This window comes from Manis javanica, chromosome X (assembly GCF_040802235.1).
Source record: "Manis javanica isolate MJ-LG chromosome X, MJ_LKY, whole genome shotgun sequence".
Lineage (NCBI taxonomy): Eukaryota > Metazoa > Chordata > Mammalia > Pholidota > Manidae > Manis > Manis javanica.
In genome coordinates this window covers 13932154-13959629 of record NC_133174.1, presented here as the reverse complement: position 1 = coordinate 13959629, position 27476 = coordinate 13932154, and the positions used below count along the sequence as shown (strand labels likewise).

General features: G+C 38.1%; 2 protein-coding genes across 5 annotated transcripts in view; both read left to right on the top strand.

The window, feature by feature from the left end:
- The window catches only part of RPS6KA3 (ribosomal protein S6 kinase A3), a 123858-nt gene extending 118173 nt beyond the window's left edge, over positions 1 to 5685 (top strand). For all 4 annotated transcript variants that reach the window (XM_037020465.2, XM_073227929.1, XM_037020462.2 and 1 more), the window contains one exon: positions 377 to 5685. In XM_037020465.2, the coding sequence (XP_036876360.1) occupies positions 377 to 499 (123 nt within the window). In that variant the 3' untranslated portion in view covers positions 500 to 5685. The remainder of the gene's footprint in view (positions 1 to 376) is intronic.
- A 7177-nt stretch (positions 5686 to 12862) lies between these two features.
- Positions 12863 to 25444, top strand: EIF1AX (eukaryotic translation initiation factor 1A X-linked). Its single transcript, XM_017659242.3, has 7 exons — positions 12863 to 13076; positions 18147 to 18230; positions 20101 to 20204; positions 21245 to 21295; positions 23046 to 23127; positions 24609 to 24700; positions 25159 to 25444. Exons 1-7 carry the CDS (start codon positions 13061 to 13063, stop codon positions 25162 to 25164), a joined length of 435 nt encoding a protein of 144 aa, XP_017514731.1. The 5' UTR covers positions 12863 to 13060; the 3' UTR covers positions 25165 to 25444.
- The last annotated feature ends 2032 nt before the right edge of the window (positions 25445 to 27476 follow it).

The window sequence follows — 27476 nt, the reverse complement described above, 5'->3', positions numbered from 1 at the left end:
TATACTTTTCTTTCTTATGCACATCAAAAAGCAAACTCTTTGAAGGTGTCAGCAGGGGCAAAACACATCCAAAAGTGCATGCCTTGCTGCTGCTCATATGAAAGGATTGCAAAGGAAAAAAAAGTTGAATAGTCATGAGAAAAGTGAGGCCATCCCTGTCCTCACATCCATCGTTTTCACCTCCCCCATTGGCCTCTTCAATTTTAGTTAAATCCGAGTGTTTGACGAGTGTGGTGCTTTTCAATATGAGCCTAATAAAATCTGTATTAATTTGCATTTGAAGAAATTATCTGGGGAAAAATATCTTCATTTCATATTATGTGTACATGTGACTACCCATGTCATTATTGCTATGACCTTTCTTTCCTATTTTCAGGGTGCCATGGCAGCTACATATTCTGCTTTAAATCGTAATCAATCACCAGTTTTGGAACCAGTAGGCCGTTCTACTCTTGCTCAGCGGAGAGGTATTAAAAAAATCACCTCCACAGCCCTGTGAAGTGACCTCAGTGAGATATTTGGTACCATGGTGTAAGCTGATAGCACAAGTTCTGGCGACAGGTAGCACATATCTGAGAGACACCTGCAAGCACATACTGTCCCAGCTGGTACCCATAATGCTGCTGCTCCTGCTGCTGCTCCTGCTTTCGTCTCTTCTCGCTTTAAATGATTGTTAGCAAGTTAGATTTTCCTGGAGCTTCGGTTGAAATGAAAATGGAAACATGATGAAGATATATTCACTGAATCAACAAGAATATTGAACATATGAATACCACCTAAAAATACACTGAAAAAGTACTCTACACCATATAGCATTATTTTTATAGGAAATATTTCATGTCCCTTAAATATTCTTTGTTAGTTTATAGGGATGGACAGTTTATGTTAAGCACTTAGCTTAAACAATCCGTTTATATTAGCACTGTACCCCTTGTGCCATCCAACATTTTGTATGTTTTTGTAAACAGTTCATATACAGTACATTTCTGTACTGCTTTCTTTAATGTATACATGCCTTGTTTAACTTGGAATCTGTTATTATTAATCGACTATTAAATCTGGTTAAATAGTTCACCTGATTTAACAGTATTGTTGGACAGCCCTAAAAATGGCCAGATTGTGGAACAGCTGTTGAATGTAATACTTCCAAAATGTACATATTTTTCCCTGTGTCTGTTTCACTGGTTTGTTTATTTGTTCATTTCTTAAAGTAAGGTGCTCTGTCAGACTAACCTAGAGAGCTGTTAAAGGTAGAGAAAGTTGTATGTGTGTGGCATGACATCAAGAGTACACCTGTGAAGTTAGTCCATATACTTTGCAACTTCTTAGGGTTCTTTTTCCTTAATTAAGGAAGTAGTCCTTGCACTTTTAAATAGTATCCATATTTAGTATTTGGCATATAATTTGAGATTTTTCCAATATATATCAAAGGCCTTTAAGAGTCATGGTGAAGAGATTCGTGAAGAAAAATTTAGCAACAGGTCATTCAAGTTCCATCAGGTATTTCATGTTTAAAAAGATCAAATTGCAGAATTTAGTATATGAACAACAGGATAACTGTTCTTGTGTACCTGCAAGAAAAGTATGCTTTTTTGGAAAAGGATAAATCATAATGAGTTATACTCCATTACGATACACTATATTAAACACTTAATTTGAATATAATAAACACAGGCCTCTACATGAAATTGGATTTAAACTTTCTTATTCTAGGAAATGAAACTTCTTGATCAAATAATATGTGTTCTAACCTGAAATAGCTAAGGGAGGCTAAGTGAATGTTCAGCATTGAGTGTTTTCTGAATTCAGCCTGATGATTTATTGCCATACAATGCTTCCTTAACTTCAGAAATGATCAGTTTTCATAATGGTCACTGGGTCTACGTAGATCACAGTATTCACCATCTACACCTAATTTGGTAGTTTCACAATTTTATTTGATTAAAGAACCTTCTGTATCCATTACCCACATTTTTGCTAAGCTATCCGGCGTACATCACTATATGTAATATGAAAAACACATGAGCAAGGAAAAAGTGATTTAGCTTGCTTCACCAAGAAGGTGCCCAAACAGATCTTTCTTAGTCATGTACTAAGTAAGCCATTTACATCAGAAATCTTTTTTTCTGCCAGAAGCTTTAAATCTTCTCCTGAGAATACAAAGCCAAGAAAGCAGCGTGGTTTATCTAAATGTTTTGGAAGCCTCTTGTTATTCTTAGTTTCTCCTCTATTAAATGAAAGAGAAAGGAAAAATAAGTAACATTCCTTTTGCTTAAGTGACACAAAATGTTAGTGCATATAAATCAAATGCAAGTCTATCTTCTAAATAAGTATAAGAGGAGGGATTTCAGAAGATCTAGATGGAGAAAGTTTTTAAAAATTCTTGGGTATATGGATGCTTACTATTTAAAGCTGCTTTCCACTGCCTGGAAAGAAAGCTTTTTTTCCTCTCTTTCTCCCCTCTGTTTAGTGTTTCAAACCATGGTCATCCCAAATTTTTGTCACTTTTTAAATGTTAATGTAACTGGGCAAAAAAAGATATATTTTCAGATTTTTGGCATTGATGCTATTCCATAATTGCTTAGTGCATTGTCCATCATCGTCTTTTCAAACCAGAAGTAAATGTGTAAATCTTTATAAATTATCTAGTCCAGTTTGTTCATTACTGCATGTAAAACCAGAAACCCAAAGCAAAGATGAGAATTCCCATTCATTTTTTTTTCCTCATAACACTGTGCTGCCTTCCCTTCATATTATCACCTGACCAGGAGCTGAGTTGTTTGAAAACCACATACTTCTTGGGGCTGTCCTCTACTGGGATATGAAGGCCAAGTTTATTGCTTTCAAAGACACAGCCTTCTTTGCCTTGTCCAACTGCCAGTTTTATTGGAGAAAAGCAGGTTATATGTTCGAAAAATGGAGGCTTCTTGCCTAAAAAGCAGTTCATGAGCATTATTTATTTCATCTATGGTTCTGGTGTTGCCTTGGCCTTTAACTGACAGCAGACAAACTTGGCCAACAATGCACTCGAAGTGTAGTGCTTGTGCTAGGTTAACCTTTCTGTTGCTGCTGGTTACCAGGACTTCTCCCAGAGGGTTTTAGTTCAGTCTTAAAGATAATTCAGTGTGAAAGAAGGAACTAAACTGTAGGGCCACTTTTACAAACCCCCTCTTAGCTTACACTCCAAAATAATATGCAGAATAATGGACTGCACTTAACATTGCCAAGCACATATTAGAAAATATGGATTACACTACCTTGTGTTCTGTATCTTCCCTTTCAAGTGATGGTGTTAAAGTAAGGTAAGTTTTCTGTCCTTTTAATTTTTTATATAAATCATTTTGGCTCATTCTAATTTATAGAAATGTCTTCTTCCTAAGCACAGTAGATCCTTGACTTTAATAGATTTGATATGGATTCATTTATTCACAAGCAACCCCAAACATCCAAAAATGTAATAATTTTGACAAGGTAGAGTCAAGATACTATGAGGCCGGCATGGGAAATATCATTTAGCAAGTGTCTGGAGAGGATATGGTGTGTGTGCGGTAGATTCCACATGGCACGTGTGGTGGGCTGCAACCATTTCCCATCTGTTTTTAAGAAGTGGTTGCTGTTAGGGCCAGGGGACATCGTGGGAGGTGGGGCTGGCCTGTTAGCTATGCCCTGCACCCTCATCATAGGAAGAACTTGAAGGAGAGGAGGAGTGCAAGGCTCCATGAGTAGGCAGAATGGGTTGGGTAAGGAAGAGGCTGGAGTAGGTCCAGTCTGGGGGGAGAGTTAGCAGAAAAGCACTCAAGATTTGGGGGCCTTGGTACAGATGTGCTTAATCACCATGGAAGCCAGCAATACACACCTCATATTCTCTATTTCCTGGCCTTTATAAATGCCCTAAAATATTTTGACTTGCTTTCTATTTTATAGAGAAAATCATCTCTTACGGTGATACTGAGCATTTGAGATTTATGAAGGCATTAGGACAGTATCTCAGGAATGTAGAGTCAGAAATCTGTTCTTTGTGATTAACAAATATGATGGGTTCCATGTCTGACCCTTGGTGCTTAAACCAGGAGGTTTCAATCTAGTCCTAGAGTTACGTCCCTCTTAAAGGTCCAACTCCATGTGAATAACAAACTGAATGTATACTTTGATCCTCATTTAGTTCACAGATAAATTGACTTAACTCAGTATTTTTATTTCGATTAATGAAAATAGTCCTCTTCTCACCTCCAGATTGCTTACATTTTGCTGGTCTCCCCAAGTGAGCATTGGTGGAGATCAAAATGAAGGAATGAAATTCACTTTCTTGGGACTGTGGTATTCTGCAGAGCTACACTTAACCACTTTTTCTAGTGAAGAATCTACAGTGATAATACCTAAATATGAATGGCCAAGCAGAATTTGTATCTACAGTGTGCTCTATGTATTTTTGACACTGCTGTATTCTGTGTGTTCGAGTGACTTTAACTGGTTCCCAATGTGACAGTGTTCACAAAGAATTCTAGTAACTAAGTCAACTTAATTTTCTTAAGCCTTGTATTACTATCAGTCTCACATTTTACCACTTGATTCCAGTCTTTTAACTGTTCATAACAGGGCACACCAAGGATTGGGATGAGAGCCTACTTCCTACCTCTTAAGGCACTTTCCTCATTATTTTGCCATATAACCTTGAAGTGCATGATAAGCTGTTTAAATCCATGACTTCTCCCAGAGCAATTAGTAAAGTATATGACATTGAATAGAGATTAGTGGAAAGGAAAATTTAGAGACTAAGTTCAGAGGTGCAAACCTCAAGATAACCTCTTTAGAGCACATACCATTTGAGTACAATATATGTAAACGTACGTGAGAAGAGAGTCTCTATAATAGTTCTAAGTAGATTAGTTCAATATCTAATGGAAGTGAAAATTTTTACTCCTGTTATCACTATAGTACTGAATGAACTGTATACTGAGTTTTTCAAACAAGTATTTAAAGTAGAACTTTTAAATACAAAGCAAGGGCATAAGGAAAAAGGTTTTGGTTTGTGTTTCTCTAAATGTAGTTTACCATCTAAAGCTTTGTTTTTAATTTTAAAAAAGCTTCAAGGTATTGCCATTCCTTAGCATCCTTAATAATTATGGATGATGAGTTTTTAACTCTTAAAATTATGTACATGTATTAGGTTTATCTTAACTCTTACCCTAAGCAAAAGGGAAGGTATACACCTAAGGGATTTAATTATTTTGCATTTTTGGCCATGGGTGGGAATGGGGTGGGTATCTACTTTAAAAGTTTTTAAAAAAGAAAAAAATCACAAATATTTTTCTACTGTTACATATGATCTTACTTTATACTAGTTCCTCTCTAGTAAGGCATGCCAGAAGCCCAAGGTACCATATAATGAATTCATATGTATTGTACCTTTTATTGGTGGTTAAAATCACATCAGATGCTTGGCACTGCTGCCATAATTATGAAATGCTTGTAAAGGATTAAATATCACCAAATACTTTAAATTGTTTTACATAAGAGTCTAATCTGGGAAGTTTTCGAATCATACTATTAATGTGTAATCTAAGCTCTTTTAGATATATCCATGAATAATCCTGGAACAATATTGCTTATATTCCTGTCACAGAACAGGTTTTGTAATCTTTAAAAGAAATGAAAATTTATATAATAAAGTTTCAAATAAATGTATGTATGTCTTTCATCAGATTATTTTGATTATATGATTAATCCAACATATCAAATTATCCTCTCCAAAGGCTAAATTTTTCAAATTGGAAATGACAGAACTTAAAACAGGAATGTTTCTACATTAACAAGAAGTGGAAAGTAATTTTTCTATGCAAAACCTTCCTTAGCCCTAAGAGTTTGTCAAATCAAACTCACATCAGTCACAGAGTTTACCCAATACCAAACTTGATTAATGACTCGAAGGCTACAGGGTTGCTCATCAGGGACAGATGAAACAGTCCTTAAGAATAAGTCCAAGATTGTCAGACAGCTTCAAAATGCCCTTTTTCTCCCTCCCTCATTATGGTGCATTTTGGATTCAGAATTAAAGGACAATGTATGCAGAGACATTGTTTAAACAAAGGGAGCCATTTAGTTTTGCAACATCCCCCCCACTTTTTTTCTCCTTTGATAATGTGGTTGATTTTAATCACAAGAGCAGCAATAAAAGTAACAAAAACAAGCATTACTAAACAGGTTTAACAAAGTTGCAGGAGCACAAGGTTGATATATAAAAATCAATTGAATTTCTCTATAGCAACAACTGAAACTTTTAAATAGCTTTGTTCAGGCTCAATTGATATAATAAACCACATATATTCAAAGTATAGTTTGACAAGGTTTTACATATGTGTGTATATACACGTATATTTATACAATCAAGAAAATGAACATATCACCCTCAAAAGCTTTCTTTGCCTCTTTACAATCCTTCCCTCTCACCTTTCCAGGTCCTTTCTCCATCTTCATCTGTTTTCTATCACTGAATTAGTTCACATTTTCTGTATTTTTATATATATGGAATCATGGATTATGTACTCTTTTTGGCCTGGTTTCTTTCCCTTAGCACTATTTTGAGCTTCATCCATGTTGTTGCCTGTGATGCTTTGAGTTTCTTGGATCTATCTGGGCTTATCATTTTCATGAAATTTGAAACTTTGTTCAGCCATTATTTCTTCAAACATTTTCTATGCTCCCCTCTCTCCTCTCCTTCAAGGAATCTAACACGTGTATTAAGAGACATGTTAGGACTCATTATCTCACTGATGCTCTGTTTTTGTTTTTGATGGGGGTTTTTTTTAGTGTTTTTTGTCTGAGTTTCATTTTGAATAGCTTCCTATTGCTTCAAATTTACTAATTTTTTTGTCTTCAGAGTTCAATCTGCCATTAATTCTACCTAGTAAATTCCTCCACTCAGACATTGTAGTTTTCATCACTAAAGTTTCAATTTAGATCTTTTTTTAATATTGTTCATGTCACTAGTTAACATGCTTCATCCTTCCCCTAGTTTCTTGAGCAGACAGGATACACTTATAGGAACTCTTCCAATGTCTTAGTCCACTAATTATAGCATCTGGATCCATTTTGATTGAATGAATTTCCTCCTAATGATAGGTTACTTTTTCTGCTTCTTCGTGTATCTGGCTTTTTTTAATCAGATGCCAGTGTGTGTATTTTACCGTCTTGAGTGCTGAGTATTTTTGAACATCCCCTTTTTATACCTCATTAATTACAGTTTAATGAGTCCCCATTCTCCAGCCAACCATGCCTCATAAATTCCAGTTTTATAATAAGTCTTCTCTACAGACCAAGTATACCTTGTTAAAAGCATTTTAGAGATAAGGACTTCTATTTCTTTCTGCTAGTAAATATCAGCACATTTAGAAGGAAATTTGAGCTCATTGACTCCTGGTAGAAAGGGAATGGGTTACATAGTTTTGCATTTAGTCCTTTCCTTTCAGTTGACATTTTTTTTTATTATGATGGTGTATTAGTTTGCAAGGGCTGCCATAACAAAACACCACAGACTGGATAGCTTAAAAAACAAATTTATTTTCTCACAGCTCTGGAGTCTGGAAGTCCAAGATCAAGATTGGGTTGGGTTCTCCTGAGACCTCTCTCCTCTGCTTGCACATGGCCACCTCTCCAGACGGTCTCCTCTTATAAGGACACTAGTCATTGCATTAAGACCCCACCCTAATATCCTTCTTTTAACTCAGTTACCTCTTTAAAGACCTTAACTCCAAGGTACTGGGGGTTAGGGCTTCAACATATGAATTTGGAGGGAGACACAATTCAGCCCAAACAGTTGATATAGGGAGTTTCCGCTTGGATTAATTTGTGTATTCTGGTTGATGTAGAGCTTCAAGGTCTACTTGGTGTCATGGAGGCAACATAATAATGTTACTGTATTTTTTTCTACTGCAGCTATAACAGATTACCACAGCCTTGGTGGCTTAAAACAATGCACATATATTATATTACAGTTCTGGAGATCAGAAGTCCAATATGGGTCTCACGAGCTAACACCAATGTGTCAGCGGGACTGTATTTTTTTCTGGAGACTCTAGCGGGGAATTGTTTCCTTGCCTTTTCCCGTATCTAAAGGCCATCTGCATTCCTTGCCTCGTGGGCCCCTTCCTCCATCTTCAAAACCAGCAATGCTGGGTGGAGCCTCTTCACACGCATCTCTAACCCGTCTTATGCCTCTTCCACTTTTAAGGACTCCTGTGATTGGCCTACGCAGGTAATCCAGGGTAATCGCCCCATCTCAAGGTCAACTGATGAGCACCATTAATTGCATCTATCTGCAACATTAATTCCCTTTGCCATGTGGGATAACTGTTTATAGGTTCCAGGGGTTAGTACATGGATATCTTTGGGGGCCAGTAGCCAGCCTCAGACCAAACTGGAGTAGAATTATTTGTTGTGGTCACTCTTCTGGTTTTGTAAATCCAGATACTAAGTTTTGTTAGTGCACCCTAAATTGATAGGATTGACACACACTAGCAAAGCTAGGTAAAGGAAATGCAGGGTGCTGTAGGAACATATAGCAGCATTGCCCACGAATCAGAGCAGACCTTCTAAGGAAACAATGACTATGCTGAGATCTAAGAGGGAAAGGAAGGGCAGAATAGGATGCACAGAGAGACAGAGTTAGAGGCACTCAAGAAAACAACAGTGATCTATGAATTTGACCTAAAATATAAGAAAGAAGCAAAACATAGGTTCAAGAGATAGGCCAGACCATCAGACATAATAAGTCACATTAAGAAATTTGAATTTTATTCCTTTGATCCACTGTCTCCCACATATCCCCCACCTCGAGTCCTCATTCTTTATTTCCTTTGCTACCAGACTGAACTTCTTGGTCCTATAGTTGATCACTCAAACTTCTATGGCAAAAGCACCCTGAACTTCCTTACATCTTTGCCTTTATATTGTACCCACTGAGCAGTAACCCATTTGTTGGAAGAAGCCATACAATTATGCAAATGTGGTGATACCACTGCAAGCTTATGATATCCTGTCTCAGCTAAGCTCTCAGTACTGTCAATTCTTTTACTTTTCCTTGGTCAGATCCATTTTCCCATTTTTTCCTTTGTTGTGTGTGACAGCTTTATTGACATATAATTTACATACAATAAAGTTCTCCCATTTAAAGGTTTCATTCAGTTCAGTGTTCTGTATATTTACAGAGTTGTGCAACCATTATCACAATCTAATTTTAGAACATTACCATCATCCCACAGAGACCTCATACCCTAGTCCAAGCCACCATTGTCTTTTGCTTGGACTATTGCAGTGGTGTCCCACACAGTATCTGTTTCCTCCCTAACCTCCTACTGTCTATTCTTAACACAGAAGCCAAAATGATCTGTCCAAAACCTACTAAGAATTATAAGCTGTGAGTTGGTCTCCCTATGTCTCTGATCTCATCTCCCCAAACTCCCCCTGGCTCACTGCATTCTAGCCATGCTGGCCTTCTTGCTGTTTCTTGAATATGCCAAGCATGTTCCCACTCAGGGGCTTTGTCTTGCTGTTTTCTCTGCCTAGTACTCATTTCCCCCAGATGTTTCCATGAATCACCTCCTTGCAAGTGACTTATGACCAGTCAGATGCAGGAACCATCTTACATTAGCGAAATGAAGCCTGGTGGGGTTTTTTCTCCTTTGGGTTTTATATTGGTAATTGATAGAGATTTTTGATTTTTAAATACTTGAACTTCCAGACACTTGGAATGTAACTGATTAATGACTATGTTCTAGGCACAGTTGCCAAATACTGAATGCATTATATCAGTTTTTTTTTTTTGAGAGGGCATCTCTCATATTTATTGATCAAATGGTTGTTAACAACAATAAAATTCTGTATAGGGGACTCAATGCACAATCATTAATCAACCCCAAGCCTAATTCTCAACAGTCTCCAATCTTCTGAAGCATAACGAACAAGTTCTTACATGGCGAACAAGTTCTTACATAGTAAGTTCTTACATGGTGAACCATGCAAGGGCAGTCATATCACAGAAACTTTCAGTTTTGATCACGCATCATGAACTATAAACAATCAAGTCAGATATGATTATTCGTTTGATTTTTATACTTGATTTATATGTGAATCCCACATTTCTCCCTTATTATTATTATTATTTTTTTAAATAAAATGCTGAAGTGGTACGTAGATGCAAGATAAAGGTAGAAAGCATAATTTGGTGCTGTAAGAGAGCAAATGTAGATGATCAGGTGTGTGCCTGTAGACTAAGTATTAATCCAAGCTAGACAAGGGCAACAAAACATCCATGGATGCAGAAGATTTCTCTCAAAACAGGGGGGGTGAGGTTCTAAGCCTCACCTCTGTTGATCCCCAATTTCTCACCTGATGGCCCCCCTGGGACTGTGCCTGTCTTAGGTTGTTCCTCCCTTGAGGAATCTTACCCGTCTCTGGCTAACCAGCCATCTTCCAGGGCCATACAGGGAAATGTAAAGTTGGTAAGTGAGAGAGAAGCAATATTCTTTGTAAAGGTTAGCTTTTTACTTCTTTGCATATTTATGTCCTGTGGCTTCTATGCCCAGCATTTGTCTTGAGGTATCTTTACCACTTGGAAGAATTATGATACCTGGTAATTTTCGATATGAGGCACAAATTCTACTAAAGGGTTGTAATTAGGAAGGAAGAAGAAAACCTATAGAAGTAGCAGATGGAAGAAAATATGGGAAGATTGATTATTTCTTTGACATATCTTCTTGTAGAGTAACATAAGCATGTATAGGTTTTAACAAACTACTAATTAAATTGCATACACACATTAACAGAACAGGAATACAGCTACATAACAAAAGCAGACCTACAATTACCAGCCACATCCAGTGAAACCAAGAAAACCAGTTAGGCACCCTAGGCATTTGTGTAAATTTATCAATGATATGGTGGATATTGTCTAACTGAATTTGAATAGTTTGAGAAAAATCAGACAAATTAAAACAACACATTCCTGGGAACTGTTCACATCCCATATGTTCTTTTAACAGTAGATAGTCTATAGTCGCATGATTTTGGAGCACTGCAACTTGCACTTCTCCTAATTCTTGGCTGAGTTCCGACAGTATAGATCCAGTCAAATTTGTTGTTTTACTGTATGCACAGGCCAGCTTAGATCTCTCATTATATCAGTTTAATTCCTGTAACAACCCAATATGGCAAAGCTGAATTTGAACCCAGGTCTCTTTTACCCCAAAGCCCAAATTTCATGATCATTTGGCACTGAAGCAAAATTTAAATAAATTTCCTAAACATCCTTCCATTCTTAATTGTGTAAATGCAAATTATTGCAAATGGAAAGAGAAACCCCAAACTTTAAGTCCCCATCACCTTTCAGTTTCCCTCTAAGAAGTGCATCTGTCATCGGTGTCCTTGGCCCTATTCATGTTTGGGGCTGAATAATGCTTTGTGTGGGGTTGGGGTGCATGTGCTGTGTGCTGCAGCGTGTTCAGCAGCATGTCTGGCCTTTGCCCACTCTATGCCAGCAACACTCCCTCCTTCCCCAGCTGTGACAAGCAGAAATATCTACAGACACTGTCAAATGTCTGTGATGGAAACCACTGTGCTCAAAGATTGTACTTTATTTCTCTATTAGGTACATCCATTTCCCTAAAGAGGTAATTGTTGAACGCCTGATGTTTGCAGAAAGGTAATTTATTTAAGTTTACTCAAAAGTGAAGCTATTTGTCCTATATGGTCAGCTGTATTAGCTTTGGGGGCTGCCATAAAGTTCCACAAACTGGGGGGCTTAAACAAAAATGTATTGTCTCACAACTCTGGAGGCTAGAAGTCTGAGATCAAGGTGCCAGCAGGATTGGTTTCTTCTGTAGCTTCTCTCTTTGGTGAGATAGTTACCTTGTTCACCTGGTGTTCTCCTGTGTGTCTGTATCCTAATCTCTGCTTATAAGGATACCCGTCATATTGGTTTAGGGTCCACCCTACTGACCTCATTTCAATTTAATTACCTCTTTAGAAACCCTCTTTCCAAATAGTCGCATTCTGAGGTATTCAGGGTGAGGAATGCAACATATGCATTTGGGGAGGGCACAGTTCAGCCCCTAACACTGAGTTGATGATGTCTTCTCCCTTCCTGTGGGTATTGAGCACCTAGTTTGTGCCAGGCATTCTCCTAAGTGCTGGTAATAGGAAGCAACAAATGTGGCTGTCTCTGTCTATTAAGATTTACAGTGAGGTAGGTGAAAGGCTATGTCGCTGCGACCCTCCTTACCCCAGAACGACTCAGGAGACACGGGACCATGCAAGAGATTTTATTATCTGAAAGAGAAAATGGCTGCCCCCAGAGAGAGAGGGAGCAGCAGCTCGTGGGTGAGGAAGTGCGTTTTTAAGGAGTAAGGGTAGGGTGTGTTCTGCGTTGGTGATTGAATCTTAAGGGGTGGGGGTCTTAGCGCGCCAGATTTTGCCTTCAGTAGGGAAGACAGATATTTATAAAGTAGTAAGTGTCATGCAAATATTATGCTTTCGAATGGGATGAAAGGACTCCCAACCTAGCTGAGCTGGCGAAAGGACCAAGTGCAAACTGAGCTGTGAGATTAGAACTGAGCCAGCAGCTCCTACCCAGAGACGCGGGAAGTCACCGCGGAGATCGGCTCGCAGCCGCGCTTCCTGAATCCGCCCTTTACCATGACGCCTGGGCCCCGCCACTCCCCTTCACGACTCCGCTTCCTCCCGGCTCGCGGCCCCGCCCTCCGCGTGTGTCTGCTGCCCCTCCGCTCTAACAACGGGGTCAGTCGGCCACGCCTGCGCCGTAGAGCCTGGGAGACGGGCCCAGCTCGCGTCGGGAGGCGGGGAAAAGCGGCGCGAGCAGCCGCGACGCCATTTGCTGCGGCCAAGCGTGGATGCAGGGGCACCTCGGGAGAACTGGGTCGCGAGACTTTGATATCGTGCGGTCCCACGCGTCGCCCCTCTCGCCCCTCAGAGGAGTCTCCTCGTCCTTCGCCGCCCCCGCTGCCGTCCAAGAAGGAGTCGAAGACGCCGCGAGGCCGCCGTCGCTGCCATGCCCAAGAATAAAGGTAAAGCTGCTTGGATCCCGGCAGCATAACTCCGCTCGGCCCGGTCTCCCCGGCCCTGCCCGCGGGTCCGGAGCGCCCGGGTCGTAGAGACTTTCCTCTTCGTCCTAAGTTGCACGCGGCTGGGCGATCCGGACGCGACTCTGGGCCCGGAGGAGTAGCTGGCAAGTTACTCCGGTCTTGCAGTTTGGTCACGTTGGGGTGGAGCCGACGCCATTTTTGTTGGGCCTCCTGCGGGAGAATGTGGGCTTTTGCTCCTCATTCGCGCCAGTCTGACCGCGGCGCTGTAGGAACTTGCTGGGGGGAGGGGACCTCTCTCCGGTTGTCCTGGGCTTCGCAAATGGGCGCCTTTGGTTTTCTCGAACAAGGGGAGTTAAGCTCTGGAAGCAGGAAGCAGTTCTTAACTTTAAATGGGTCATGCCAACTTTAGTGACCATCAGGTACTCTTGCATGGGTTTCTTTATGGACATTTGTATTGAGACTGCTCCCTCTCCAATGTATACAGTGGACGAAACCTGTATGCATTTTTAAGGTTTATCTCTATAAAGAATTTACTCAGTCTCATCCCTTTACGGGGTTGTACTTCCCCCTCCCCCACCCGAACACCTGATTCCATGTTTTGCCAAGTTTACTACTTTTGCTTCAGATCGTGTATATATTGTGGTGGGAATAAAGACCTTTACGTTTTCTGCTTTCTGAGGATAAATGTTCACAAACTATCGAACTTGAGGGTAAATTTATTTGGAATTTACAAAATGGAAGTCCTAAACTACTAGGTAGAAGCAAAACAGTCCTAAATAAATTCTGCGGCGTTGTTTAGGCTTAAGGGTGCCTCTGTCTTTTTAAGTATTCTTATACTTTCTCCAAGGAAATTGTACGAGTAGAAACGGAAAACAAACCACAAGAAGTTTACTGTGATTCTTCATTTTTGGGACCCCTGCCCTGACCCAGCCTACTTCTTTTCTCTTTTCTACTTAACACCTGGCTCCAGGGATTCTACCTCATTTCCTCTTTGTAGCTGTCACTACTCATTTTATCCCTGCGTGTAGTTGGGTGCAGTTCCCTCAGGGCATTCCATCTTACTGACCGCAGAAATCTATCCTTTTTGTAGAAGAGGTTTTGCTGCTAATCATTCTGGGAAAGGGGGGAATGGTTTTAAGAGTCAGTTTTCTTGTAATCCATATAATCCTTTATTTCCTCTTAGATGGTAACTGGGTCGCTTCAATAGGTGTCTTATTCTCACCTTTGTTTCTAAGTCATGAGATTTCCAATTCCCTTGCTACACTAAGCTCTAAAGAGCAGTAATAGTATTTGTTTTAGTCACGTTGGATTGCTAGCACTTGACACTAGGTAGATGCTCAATAAATACTTGTTGGATTAAGTCACCTCCCTTCTTTTGTCTCCACCCTTGAGTGAATAATAGGTTCCTCTTTGGTCCCAGGGGGGTAGGACTTCTACATTAAATCACATCTAGTTCACTAGCCTCCTTTAAAGTTCATTCCATTACACGCAATACTGTAGAGAGGGGGATGATCAGGATATGTTTAGTTCTGGTAAATTGACAAGCATTGAGTCATTCTTTTATAAATAACATTGGAGGCATACAAAAAATATAGGTAAAGTAATGAGCACCTGGGAATCCATTACTCTGAACCTGGGAGTTACATGGTGAAATCAGTTAAAGCCCTTTGTATCCCCATTCCCCTTTCTGGAGGTAACCACCATTCTGAATTTGGTGTTTTACATTCCTATACATGTAAAGCCAATCTTTTTATCCTGCTTAGAGGAGCAGTACTTTTTAAAAAAAATTTTTATTAAGGTATGATTGATATACACTCTTATGAAGGTTTCACATGAAAAAACAATGTGGTTACTACATTTACCCATATTATCAAGTCCCCACCCATACCCCAGTGCAGTCACTGTCCATCGGTGCAGCAAGATGCCACAGATCCCCTATGTCCCTTCTCTGTGATATACTGTTCTCCCCGTTATCCCCTACACCATGTGTACTAAACATAATACCCCTCAGTCCCCTTCTCCCTCCCACACCCCTCCCCTTTGGTAACCACTAGTTCATTCTTGGAGTCTCTGAGTCTGCTGCCATTTTGTTCCTTCAGTTTTACCTCATTGTCATACTCCACAAATGAGGGAAGTCATTTGGCATTTGTCTTTCTCCGCTTGGCTTGTTTCACTGAGCATAATGTCCTCCAGAGGAGCAGTACTTTTTAAGACCCCTGAGTTTTATGAGATGAGGTTTACTAATGTAGAAATAAATTCACCTTTATTTGAGTTTTTCTTCATTGGAAAAGCCAGAAGCCCTGTGAATATAATTTTAGTGGTGGTTAACACAAGTAAGGATATAAATTGCTATAAACTGTGTGTTGGATGGACTTTGCTTTAGTCTGATTCTTATCAGCTTATTTCCTCTAGAATCCTCCAGATTCTATCAGCTTATTACCTCAAGAAAGAGGGTATCCTTTGGTCCACTCATGAAGAACATTTGGCATAAAGTGCTCCCTCACTTTGAGGGAGTTATACTACCTTCACTTTGAAAATCACCACTGCTTTAGGAACGGATGGACTATTCTTGACTTACTCATTCAAAGAATTGCCCAACTTGGATGTATAACTCAGTAAACAAAGCAGGTAGGATCCTGCCCTAATCGAGCTTTCACTCTAATTTGAAGATCTGATTTGATTAGTGGCTTAAAGCAGGAGATACTTTTCCTAGGAAATTAGTTTTGATGTGCCCTAAGAATGCCTTAAAAGCTGAATTCAAAGGACTCTGGGTGGGTCAGGAAATTTTAGAGACCAACCTAACAGTAGCACTGAGCAATGTGAGACTGCCCCCAGGACAGATTAAGTGCACCTGATTCAAGAAGTTAAGTATCTGTCTTTGCAGTGGTCAGGTGCAAATTGTTTATTCTGTTTGAGCTGTGAACCTTGAGATGCTTCAAGGTTCTTCCCATGAGTCCCTTAGTATCACTACCACTTATAGCCTGTCTCCCACCTTTTATATATCTTGGCTGCTAATGTGGTATACGTTCAGGAATGGGAACAGAATTCTGTGGAGAGATACCCTAATATGGGGGCTGAGAATAAAAACGATGACTAGGTTTGAATCTGGTCACCCCTGTTGACTGTTACATTGAATTACTTCTCTGAGCTGCAGTGAACTGTTGGTAGAGAATAAATGACTTTATAGGGTGATTTTGACATGTAAATGGGTGACATCACTGAGTGGTTAAGAGCATAATCACTGGGGACTCAAATCGCAGGTCTCACTTCACCAAATACAGTCTCGCATAAGTCATTTAACCTTTGGAAAAATATTATTTCATGTGAAATAGAGACAAAATAGTACCTACCTCATGGGCATAGTTTTTTGAGGGGTACATTGAGAAGTCTACTTGAAGCATGACATAGGGGAAGAGAAATACTGAGGGGGGTATTGGTGTCATGTTTGCAGATGGAGAGATTTAAATTCCTTAAGGTAGCGATGTTACCACTAACAGAAACAAGGGTGTTGATGAAGGAAGGACCAGCTTTGGAAAAGAAAGTAAATTGAGTTTTGAATAAAACTGAGCTTGAGGTAACAGCCCATTCACTGGAAATGTATTGAGCCATTAGAAATATAAGATCAGTGCTCAGTTGAGATAGTGGACTGAGATGTAAAATTGGTAGCAAAGAAGGGACAGGTGAGAGGAAAATAAATTGCCTCCGGTGGTCTGGATTTTGCTGATTGTATCCCTGTTGCACCTTGCTTTTGTTTTTCTAATCGACTTCTTTTAGAGCAGTTTTACATTTACAGAAAAGTGAGCAGAAAGTAGAGTTCCCATATACTCCCCTGTCCTCTGTTGTTAACATCTTGCATGAGCCAGTACAGATGCATTAAGTCATGTCCATAGTTTACATGAAGGTTCATTCTTTATGTTGATGTATGGGTTTTGACAAATGTGTACTGATGTGTATCTTTCATTACGTTATCATACAGGTAAATAGTTTTACTGCCCTAAATTCCCATGTTCTACCTGTTCATCTGTCCTTCCTCCTTTCCTCAACCTTTAATCAACTACTCATCTTTTTGCAGTCTCTTAACAATATGCATTTAAGGTTCCTCCATGTCTTTGCAGCTTAATAGCTCATTTGTTTTTATTGCTGAATAATACTCCATTGTATGGACATACCACAGTGTATCCGTTCACCTGCTGGAGGACATTTTCGTTGCTTCCAAATTCAAGCAATTAGCACCTTGCTTTGTAACTTCAGATACCTTGCTGAATGTATCCTAGAGCTGTAAGATAAAATTCAGACTCTTAGGGTTGCTGGAGTTCTTGCTTTCCCTCTACCACCACAAAATCAGTGTGTCCCACTCCAGTAGGTATAGTTTTACCTTCCCCTCCTTTTCTCCCCTCATTTCCTACTTGCACTCAGACCTTTTGTGGGGGAGGTCAGGTACAGGAGAGACAGGGAATTTTTTTTTTTTTTTTGCAATCATTAATCTACAATTACATGAAGAACACTATGTTTACCAGGCTCCCCCTCTTCACCAAGTCCCCCCCACACATCCCACTACAGTCACTGTCCATCAGTGTAGCAAGATGCTGTATAATCACCACCCGAGACAGGGAATTTTTATAAAAATTTATCCAGACCCATTATATCTCCCATCATGGCACATGTGGGCCACTTTAGGAGTGGTTCCCTGAACAGCATACTCAACCAAATAGTCATTATCTGTATTATCCAGGGCAGTTTGGTTATTGAATGCAGATATATTCAGAAAAGGAACTTTTTTAATTATATACTTTTATATAATATCTCCTTTTGGTTTGTTTGTGTTTCATGTTCAAAATTTCCCAAAAGGAATTTCCAAGAAGGGTGGGGAGTATGATATGTATATGTTTAATATGATTGGACATTGTAAATTTAGTATGCCCTGTGACCAAATGAGTTGAATTTTTAAATTTAAGTGATTTTTTAAAAAATGTTTTTTAAGCCATAATTTCATTTAGTTTCTTTTCCTAATGTTTTGCAAATAATGTCTGTTTCTTTCTTTAAAACCATTAGGTAAAGGAGGTAAAAATCGACGCAGAGGTAAGAATGAGAATGAATCTGAAAAAAGGGAGCTGGTGTTCAAAGAAGATGGACAAGGTAAGTGTTCTCATGTTAGCTTTCTTTTTAGTAATAGTTTTTTAAATTTGGAATTTCAGTTTCTAAACATAAAAGATTCTCTTCATAACTATTCACATCTTCCTTTTTTGCCCTTTTCCATTTCTCATACCCCGCACTTCTCTAGAGCCTTCCTTTGTTGAACATTTCTTGGTTTACTCAGACTGCAATGAGAATTGGTGGCATTTCTGAAACCCTGTAGGTTTCGTTGTTTCGCATGAACAGTGATGCTATAACTAAGAATGAATTGTGCAATTCAGAAGGAATTAATCCTCAAAAGCTATGATTGGCAATTCCATGATTTAGTAGACCTTTTTTTGATAGTAAATGGTGCTATATAGTTTATTCAGTGGACCACAGATATTTGAGGGATGAATCCAAGGCCCTTTCTTCACTTCTCCAGTGCCATTACCATATAATTTCAAAGGATAGAGTAACATGAAAGTGAACAACTGACCTTTTCAAACTGATTGATTCTGTAAGTGCCAGACCAACATAGCACTAGTTTCCCGTATCTTTATTGTAATTTCAAACCTTCAGAAAAGTTACAGGATTAGTACGGTGTACTCCTTTAAACCCCTTGTGTCTGTGTGTGTGTTTCCTGAACCATATGAAAGTCAGTTGCAGGCATCATACTTCCATCATGTGTCTCCAAAGAACAAATATATTTTTCTACATAACTACAATACAATTATCACACTCTGGTAATTTAACATGAATCTATTATATATCTAGTATATAGTCGACATCACATTTTTCCAGTTATTCCAATAATTTCCAGCACTTGGTAACCAGAATTTTGATTTTCTTTTTATAGACCTGGTGGATTTGTTCATGCAGTGCATATATAAGTCGCTAAAAGTGCTTTCTGGCTAAAAGAACTTTTTGTTTCTTAGCCTTAGTCAGCCTTACCTCCATTAGTAGTTGACTTTATTTTGACCACCATTTTTTCTTTTTCATATTTTCCCCCTACTTTGGAAGAGAGGCTGCCTCTGAACTGACCAACTGTGTTGAGGCACTGTTGTCAGGGGGAGCTAGGTTCACTTGTAGTCTGAGTAACTCCTTCCATGTGTCAGTCCCACAGTTGAGCCTTTCAGAGTTATGTCCCAGTGTATTTACAAATTAGTGGATATCCTCTTAAGGGGGTCAGTCTTACGTACAACTTGAGTAAGCTGAAGGTTCTGAAGTGATGCACCCCTCCTCTGGTAACAACAGAAGAGATAGGCTCCTGTGCAAGCTAAGCTCCTACTTGCCCTCTTTGCTTTTCAAGTGGCAGTGAGACCTGGTGACTTCCTGGGTTCCCTTGGGAAGGTTTTGATGAGAAGTTTGGCATTTTGCTTGAGAACATCTTTCTGGCTTCACAAAAAATTGAGAAAAATCACTAAGATACTCTAATTTAACAAAGACATTATTAACATTTAATCTGCTTTTCTTTGTGAGGTGTAGCAAAAATTGTGTTGAGATTAGCCTTGAAAGTTCCTTAGGTAAAGCAGAGCCAAAACCGGCCAAGGATCCGACATGTAGTGCACATTTTGGAACAAGCCGCCTTGATCTCCAAAAGTAGAACATACAGTCATAAAGCTAGTAGTCTATGTACTTACTCAAAATGAATAGGTAACAAAAACATCACTGATAGCAGAGACAACTTGTCATAGAAGTGGTATTTAGAGTCTTGGTTCTGGCTCTGCCATGAACTAGGTCTGTGTTTATCACTCCCTTGTACCTATTTTACTGATTATATTTATTCCCAACTGATAACACCAGTTGTGTTGTAGTCAGTTTATATGAACTTTAAGGTTGTTTTTATGAACACTTGATCAATATCCCATACCCTTTTCTTTTCCCTTTCCAGAGTATGCACAAGTAATCAAAATGTTGGGAAATGGACGATTAGAAGCAATGTGTTTTGATGGTGTGAAGAGGTTATGCCACATTAGAGGGAAATTGAGAAAAAAGGTTGGTATGGAGATTTGTTTAACTTTAATATAAAATTGTGATTAAGGGGGAAAAATGGCTCTGTGGTTTCTACGGACCAAGAACCTCATTTTTGTAAGTTCCCCAAAGATTTCAGTAGAACAGTGATTTATTTACCTAATCTGAGTCAAAACAGCAGGATCCTTGATGGTAATTTTATAGATTCTATTTAAAGGTTCATTTGCATCACCTATGTTACATTCCTTCCAAAAATATTTAACCTAAATCTACTCATGAGGATATCAAATCAAACTCAGGGACACTCTGCAAAACAAGTGGCCTGGCTCAGTACAATGGTAGTGTGAGAGGAAAAAAAGGAGACCTAATGGTTACATATAATGGGTGGTTCTTGTTTGGACTCTGGTTTAAGGGTGGGAGCAATAGATGTAAAAGGGTATTAAGAAAATTTGAATATGAATTCTGTTAAATAAGTGTTGTGTTGTTAAATTTCCTGAATCGTGATCATGAGTGGGCTGCCTGGGAAAATGATTATTTTTCCATCACAGTAGGTATTCCGGAAGATTTATTAATCAGGTTAGTTAAAAGTCCCTCCAACTCCGATTTTATGATTAAAAATACTTTTTTTGCTTTGGTAATTCATGTGTTTCCCGGGGGAGTCTGCTAAAAGGTTGTGTATGTGGGTGTGCAGGTAGAAGGAAGAGAGAGAGAGGAGGGAAATAAAACCACGTTTCTTTTCTTCTATTCTCATATGTAGTGGATGGATAACTAACCAATTGGAATAATTCATTATTAAAAATTCTTTAATTTCTAAACAAATCATTCCTCGAGTTATTAAGCCGTCAAGTAGTTAAATAATGTAGTTTTTGTTTTTAACATCACAAATTACAGAGACTACTTGAAACAGACAGACTCAGCTGCTTAGTATAGTATTTTTTTCTTCTAAATGTAGGTACTTCACCCATGGTTAGGTAAATAGTGTGTTTATTTTATGGGAAGACTGACTCAGCATTGCTCTTGATTCTGTGTTTTAAATAAAACATGCAGTGACTTTTCTCTTGTAGGTTTGGATAAATACCTCAGATATTATTTTGGTTGGTCTACGAGACTACCAGGTAAAATAATTAAAATTTTATTGTTCATTTGCTTAAATTTGATGAGCTCTTGATTCTTAGAACCTAAGTTGTAACTATATTTGACCACTCCAGCCCTGTTTGCTGCTCACCATTGTATTGGCAAATGTTTCTCATGGGCCAGTTAGGTCTTAAGGCATTGTGCCAGGTACCCCAGGGATTATAGTTCCCAAATGCCAATCTGTGGGGTCCACATTTTTGCTATAGAAGAAATACAGGCAATGAATTTTTCATGAAACTAAATGGCCCTTTTTCCTTTTTTGATATTTAAAAAGTTCCCTTTTTTGGAATGAGTGATATTTTATAGTGGTGGTTTTGTTAGTGTTCTCAGTTGCCAAAATAAAAACTGTAATCCTAGGTTGGACCTCCTGCCCCAATTTATTTAATTAATTATTTGTTCATTTCATATGTCTTGAAATCAGAATCTGGAAACTCTTCCTCTAGGGGAATGCAACTGCTTTAATCAAGCTTCCCTCTTGCAAAATGCTATGGCCCGGTAGTGGAGACAGTAAAGCAGGCACCTAAGTGATTAGAGTACAAACCATGATAGAAGTATGTGTGCTAAATTTAGATGAGCATTTTGGGAAGAAAATGATAAGTTGTCCATCACAGTCTCAACCTGAAGACTCTACTGATTGTAAATCTGAAATCCATTTGGTGTCCACATGTTGGGACTCCACCATATGTTTAATTATACTGTGAGAGAGAATATTTTTATAACCTTAATTGTATTTTTATTTTTTTATAATACATAGTCCAGAATAAAGAATTGAAATCAGTGGTTCTCAGCCATGGGTGTGTCTTTTCCTCTGGGGACATTTCTGGTTGTTACATACAGCCGGTGGACAGTGCAGAGCTGCTGGCATTGATGGAGGCCAGGGGTGATGCTGAGCATCATACAGACCACAGGGCAGCCCCTGCAGCAAAGGATGATCTGGCTCAAGGTTGAGAAAGCCCGCTTTGAATTCACACTATCTTAATGTCCATTTTCTTCTTTTGATCTTAAAAATAACCCCAGAAATAGGAAGAATAATTAGACCCTGTTTGACAGGTGAGGAAACAAAGGTTTTGACAGCAGGTACAAAGAACTTTTCGAAATTGAAACAAAGAGCTTCAATCCTTTTTTCTTCCTTAACTGAGGCAAATTCTTTTCAGATGGAAAAGTGAGTGTCTTAAGGCAGTAGTTTTTGGTGGGACATTGGCATCAGAAGCACCCAAAGGTCTTTTAAAATAACAAATTCATGAGCTTCACTGCACATCTCCTAGTCTGTGTTCAAGAGGTATAAAAGCTCCACAGGAAGTTCTGGTCTATTGGTGCCCTGAGAACTGCTGCTACCTGGAAAGGCATGTTCATTTCCTTAGGTCATTTATACCAGGTTCAGTTTTTGAACAGAGTGTTTAATCACCCTATATATAAATTGTCCCGGGGAATTTTTGTAGTTCGAAAGATTTCTAATCAAAGAGTAACGGTAAAGAATCTAAAAGATTGGGTCTACACTATTCTCTTGTTGAAAGTGAGATGTCTCAGTACCTTCCCTAAGCTTGTTGAATGCTAGTTCTTTACACTGTTTTAAACCCGAGGATGTTTTTCAGAGAGGGTAGGAGAAAACAAAAAAAGAGGACTTTATAAAAGAACTGTAAGATTTAATTTTTAGCCAGTTTGTAAGTAATTTATGAAATAACATAGTATTTTGGCATACTTAATTCTGAAAGTTATTTGTCTCTTTTTAAGGATAATAAAGCTGATGTAATTTTAAAATACAATGCAGATGAAGCTAGAAGTCTGAAGGCATATGGCGAGCTTCCAGAGCATGGTAATGTCTGAGTTACTATCAACCTCATGTTGGGCTTCGCTTTATTGGGCTTTGGGAACACTGTGTTTTGTTGTTTTGTTTTGTTTTACAAATTGAAGGTTTGTGGCAGCCCTGTGTGGAGCAAGTCTATTGGTGCTGTTTTTCTAGCAGCATTTGCTTGCTTCATATCTCTTCATATTTTGGTAACTCTCACAATATTTCAAACTTTTTCATTATTTGTCATGGTGATACGTGATCAGTGATTACGGCTCACTGAAAGCTCAGATGACAGCATTTTTAGCAATTTTTAAAATTAAGGTATGCACATTGATTTTTTAGTCATTTTGCTGTTGCACAATTAATAAACTAGTGTGAACATAACTTGTGTATGTACTGGAAATCCAAAACACTAGTTTGACTTGCTTTATTGCAATATTTGCTTTTTTTTCTCGTGGTCTGAAACTGACCTCACAGTATCTCCAAGGTGTGCCTGCCTATACTTCAGATAGTTTAAGAAAAAACGTAACTGGGATTCTATTCCTAATAAATATATTTTTAGTGAGGAGTTATACTTCATAACCCCTGGAATTCTGCATCATACCAGTCAAATGAATAGGTTTGTTACAGTATTTATTTTAAAATTCCTTTCTCAAGAGACTGTCAATGTTCCTCTACTTAAAATGTGAAGCAAGGACACTAATTAGGTACTGTTGTTGATTTTTATAAAAAAGTCAGATTTCAGTTCATCTCATCCTGGTATCATAGTATTGAGTAGGATTTTCTAAACCAACATTCTTTGTTATCCTTCCCATGTAAAAGTGTTACACATTCTTAATGTAGAAAACTTCAATGAAACAAAAGTTTAAGTCCCTCCATAACCTCATCAAAGGGGAAATACACTTTACATACTATTTTCTAAGCTTGCATTTTTCACTTGGCAATTTTTTGAATTTTTTGGCTGTGTTGCTTGTTATGTAAACACTATAATTTTAAGCATGAAAATCCTGCTGCAATTACTTGGCATATCTAATGTAGGAAATGCCAGTATATCTGGGAATAGGGCCAGCAATTCCTTCCATTTCTTATTGCTTAGGGACAATCATGATTTGACCCAATCATTCTGATTAATGAGTCTTACCTGATGATTGGTGAGTTGTTGTTAGCATGTGCTCAAACCTTTTTTGAAGCATCTCTGGAAGTTGTAATAGCTTTAAAATTTGCATAATTAGAGCTTGCCTTACTAAAATTACCTTTGCAAATGAAAGAAAGTTATAGCACAGATACCTTCCATCTTGACTTAGCAGTAACTTTGAGACTTTTTTGTATGACATACTGTTCTATTTGGGTAGAACTTAGGAGAATCTTACTGAAGTTACAAGTTTGACTTAGAAGAGTCTCCTTATAGTTCAACATTTGATAGGAGATCACTTCTTTTAATGGCCAGTAATTTCAATAACATCTTGGTTATATAATTAATATCAGTATATTTGTTATTTCTTTAGCTAAGATTAATGAAACTGACACATTTGGTCCTGGAGATGATGATGAAATCCAGTTTGATGACATTGGAGATGATGATGAAGACATTGATGATGTAAGTAGATATACCTTGTATTTTTCATCTTTGTGTATGTGAATTATCCACAGAGAAACTTAAGAGTGTCTAAAAAGATAGCTGTTAAGAAATGTAGCAGGCAATTGTGAGAAATTCGAGCTTAAAGAAGCATGCCTTCTCTTAATTAGAGTACTAGTAATACGGGTAAATCTTGAAACCACAATGTTCATGTGAAACCTTTATAAGATGGTATATCAATGATACCTTAATTTAAAAAAAAATAGAATATTCTGCATAACATATGACATGAAGGGGATTGTAAAGATTTACTGGCAGCAGATCAGAATTGAGGAAAACCTGGTGTGCAGAATTTCCTCTTAAAACTGGATTGGTTTCCAGATAGCTTAAGGGGATGCAAGTCCCCCTTCGGTGTGGTGGACTGCTGCCACAGATACAGGACTTCTTTTGTTTGATCTGAATGTTCTTTTCCCTTCCAGATCTAAATTGAACTCAACATTCTACATTCCAATTTCTCTGAGGATTGTTCAACAATTTGGATTTTGGCTATGACCTGATAAGAAGATTAAAATTTCATTAGCTTCAGTGCAATTTGTTACAGCAGGATGATTTGTTCCTAAGGTATTTCTTCAAAAACCAGTAATGCTGAACCCTCTTAAGTGAAATGTTAAGCCCACTTTGTCCTTTTGATGTAATGGAGGTTATGGATGAAAGACCACTTGTAAGTTAATGGATGTTTTGAATAAACCATTTCCTCTACATTCATTATGGGTTATGATTAAGCCCTAGTTTTGATAGCCTATTGACTGTACAGTGGCTTTCTATATTTCCCAGTTACCTAGATGTTCCCTTGAGATTTTGGTAAACTTAAGGGAGGCACAGGTCTGCATTTGAAGTAAAAATTGACTGGGTGTTTTTCATATTTTAAGTAGCATGTGGCTATTTTTATACTTATTTTGATATCGTATTCTTTTCATGACTTTATTTTGCCACTGTAAACATATAAAAAAAACATTTCCAAATGCAGTTTTTAGAACCTTGGTTTTAGTAGCAGTTTTGCATTATTAAGGTTAGTAGTTGCAGAAATCAAACACTAGGTTAGGGCCCAGTTGTCTCAACATTGGAAGTATTGATAGAATTGTTAACTTTTTTTTTTAACTTAACAGTGCATAGGAAATTTTCCAAACAAGAAAAGATTGTTTTGATCATAGGTATGTATGTAGAATATTTTTTCAGAACAAGAAGATTGTTTAAAGTATCATTTCAGAATTCATACACATACAAGCTACAATTTTGAGTGCTTTATAAACACTTAAATTGTGTGTGAATGAAACTTAATTTCATAACAACTTGTACAAATCAAACCTTTTTTTAAATTATCCCAAACTGGGGAAAGGAGGAAATAATAACTTAATGAAAGATGGTCTTTAATTTCTGAATGGAAGAGCTACAGCTGAGAAATACGATAAAAACAATGTCATGCTGTGCAGTATATTATACCTTTACTTTGTGATTAGGACATATTTTGTTGTGTGTACAGATTTTTTTGTTTGTATCTTACTGGAAATTTAGGTTTACCTTTCCTTAGTTTTTCATTATCGAGTCTACTAAGGTGAAATTAAGGGCTGGGTTGGTTGGACCTCATAAGCCACATTAAAGTTGTATGCAACTTGAAAAGAAGCGATCCGTCGTGTAGCTGTGAAGTTTTTATTCTACTGGTCTCCAGAGAAGATTTCAGTAATGAAAAGTAATAGACAAAGGGACATAAACTTTCACGTGGCTTCAGAAAAACAAGCAAATCTCTAATCTCATGCTTAGTATAATTTCCTTTCCTAAATGGAAACTGGGATCAAAGTCTAAGGTACTTTAAAACATTATTAAAGAATAGAAATTAAGTGTGGACAGTTGCAGTTCATGTTTCTTTCTCTGAGAGTTCCTCAACAGTTACCTAGGTGGAATGTACCTGAGACTATAGGCTTGTTTTTAATACCTTTTTAAGAAAACCTTCCTTGAAGAATTGACTCTGATTATCTTCATCAGCAATCTAAACCTAAGGTATTTGGGCTTCTGTACATAAAAATGCTTGGCTGTATTTGCAGTGTATATATATATAGGTCTGTCTTCCATGTTATTTTACCAAGAATTTTTTTAACTCTACAGTCCACGGTAGGAATGATGCAACTCAAACATGTTTTTTATTTAACCTCCTCTAAATGGTTTGTCTAAAGATTCTTTTAACTATCATAGCTATGGCCCAATTCATGTGCTTGCTAGTGACTTTTTGTTCTTCCTTGCCTAGGTAGTAACAGCTGTTGCATCCTGGAAAATCTCAAATCATAATGATTAAAATAGTTGGAGGTAAAGTTGTAGCTCATAAGCAACAATACTTGAAAGTGGAAAATGTATAGTTTCATTGATCTGATTATTATATTTCAGATGAGAAATGGAAGTGGTTCTTAACAGGTTTTTTTCATTGTTTATTTTGAGGGGGGCGTGGGGGGCTTTTTTGTTCTTTGGGTTTTCTGGGTTTGTTTGGTTTTTTTTATTTATACACTTGATTCCTGTAATACAATACAATGCTATAATGGTTTGCCTTGGAAGAAAATACAACACATGAAATCCAAGAATAATGGTCCTTCCGGCTACGAGGGGGAGAGGGTAATGGTTATTACTAATGAATTTGGTAGGCTTGCATTTCTCAGGCAGTGATTATTCTGCTTGCAGGTACAGTATAAATATGTTGTATTATTAAGGTGGCTTAGTAACCAAACCAAGCATTTGTGTATTGACTTGCCAA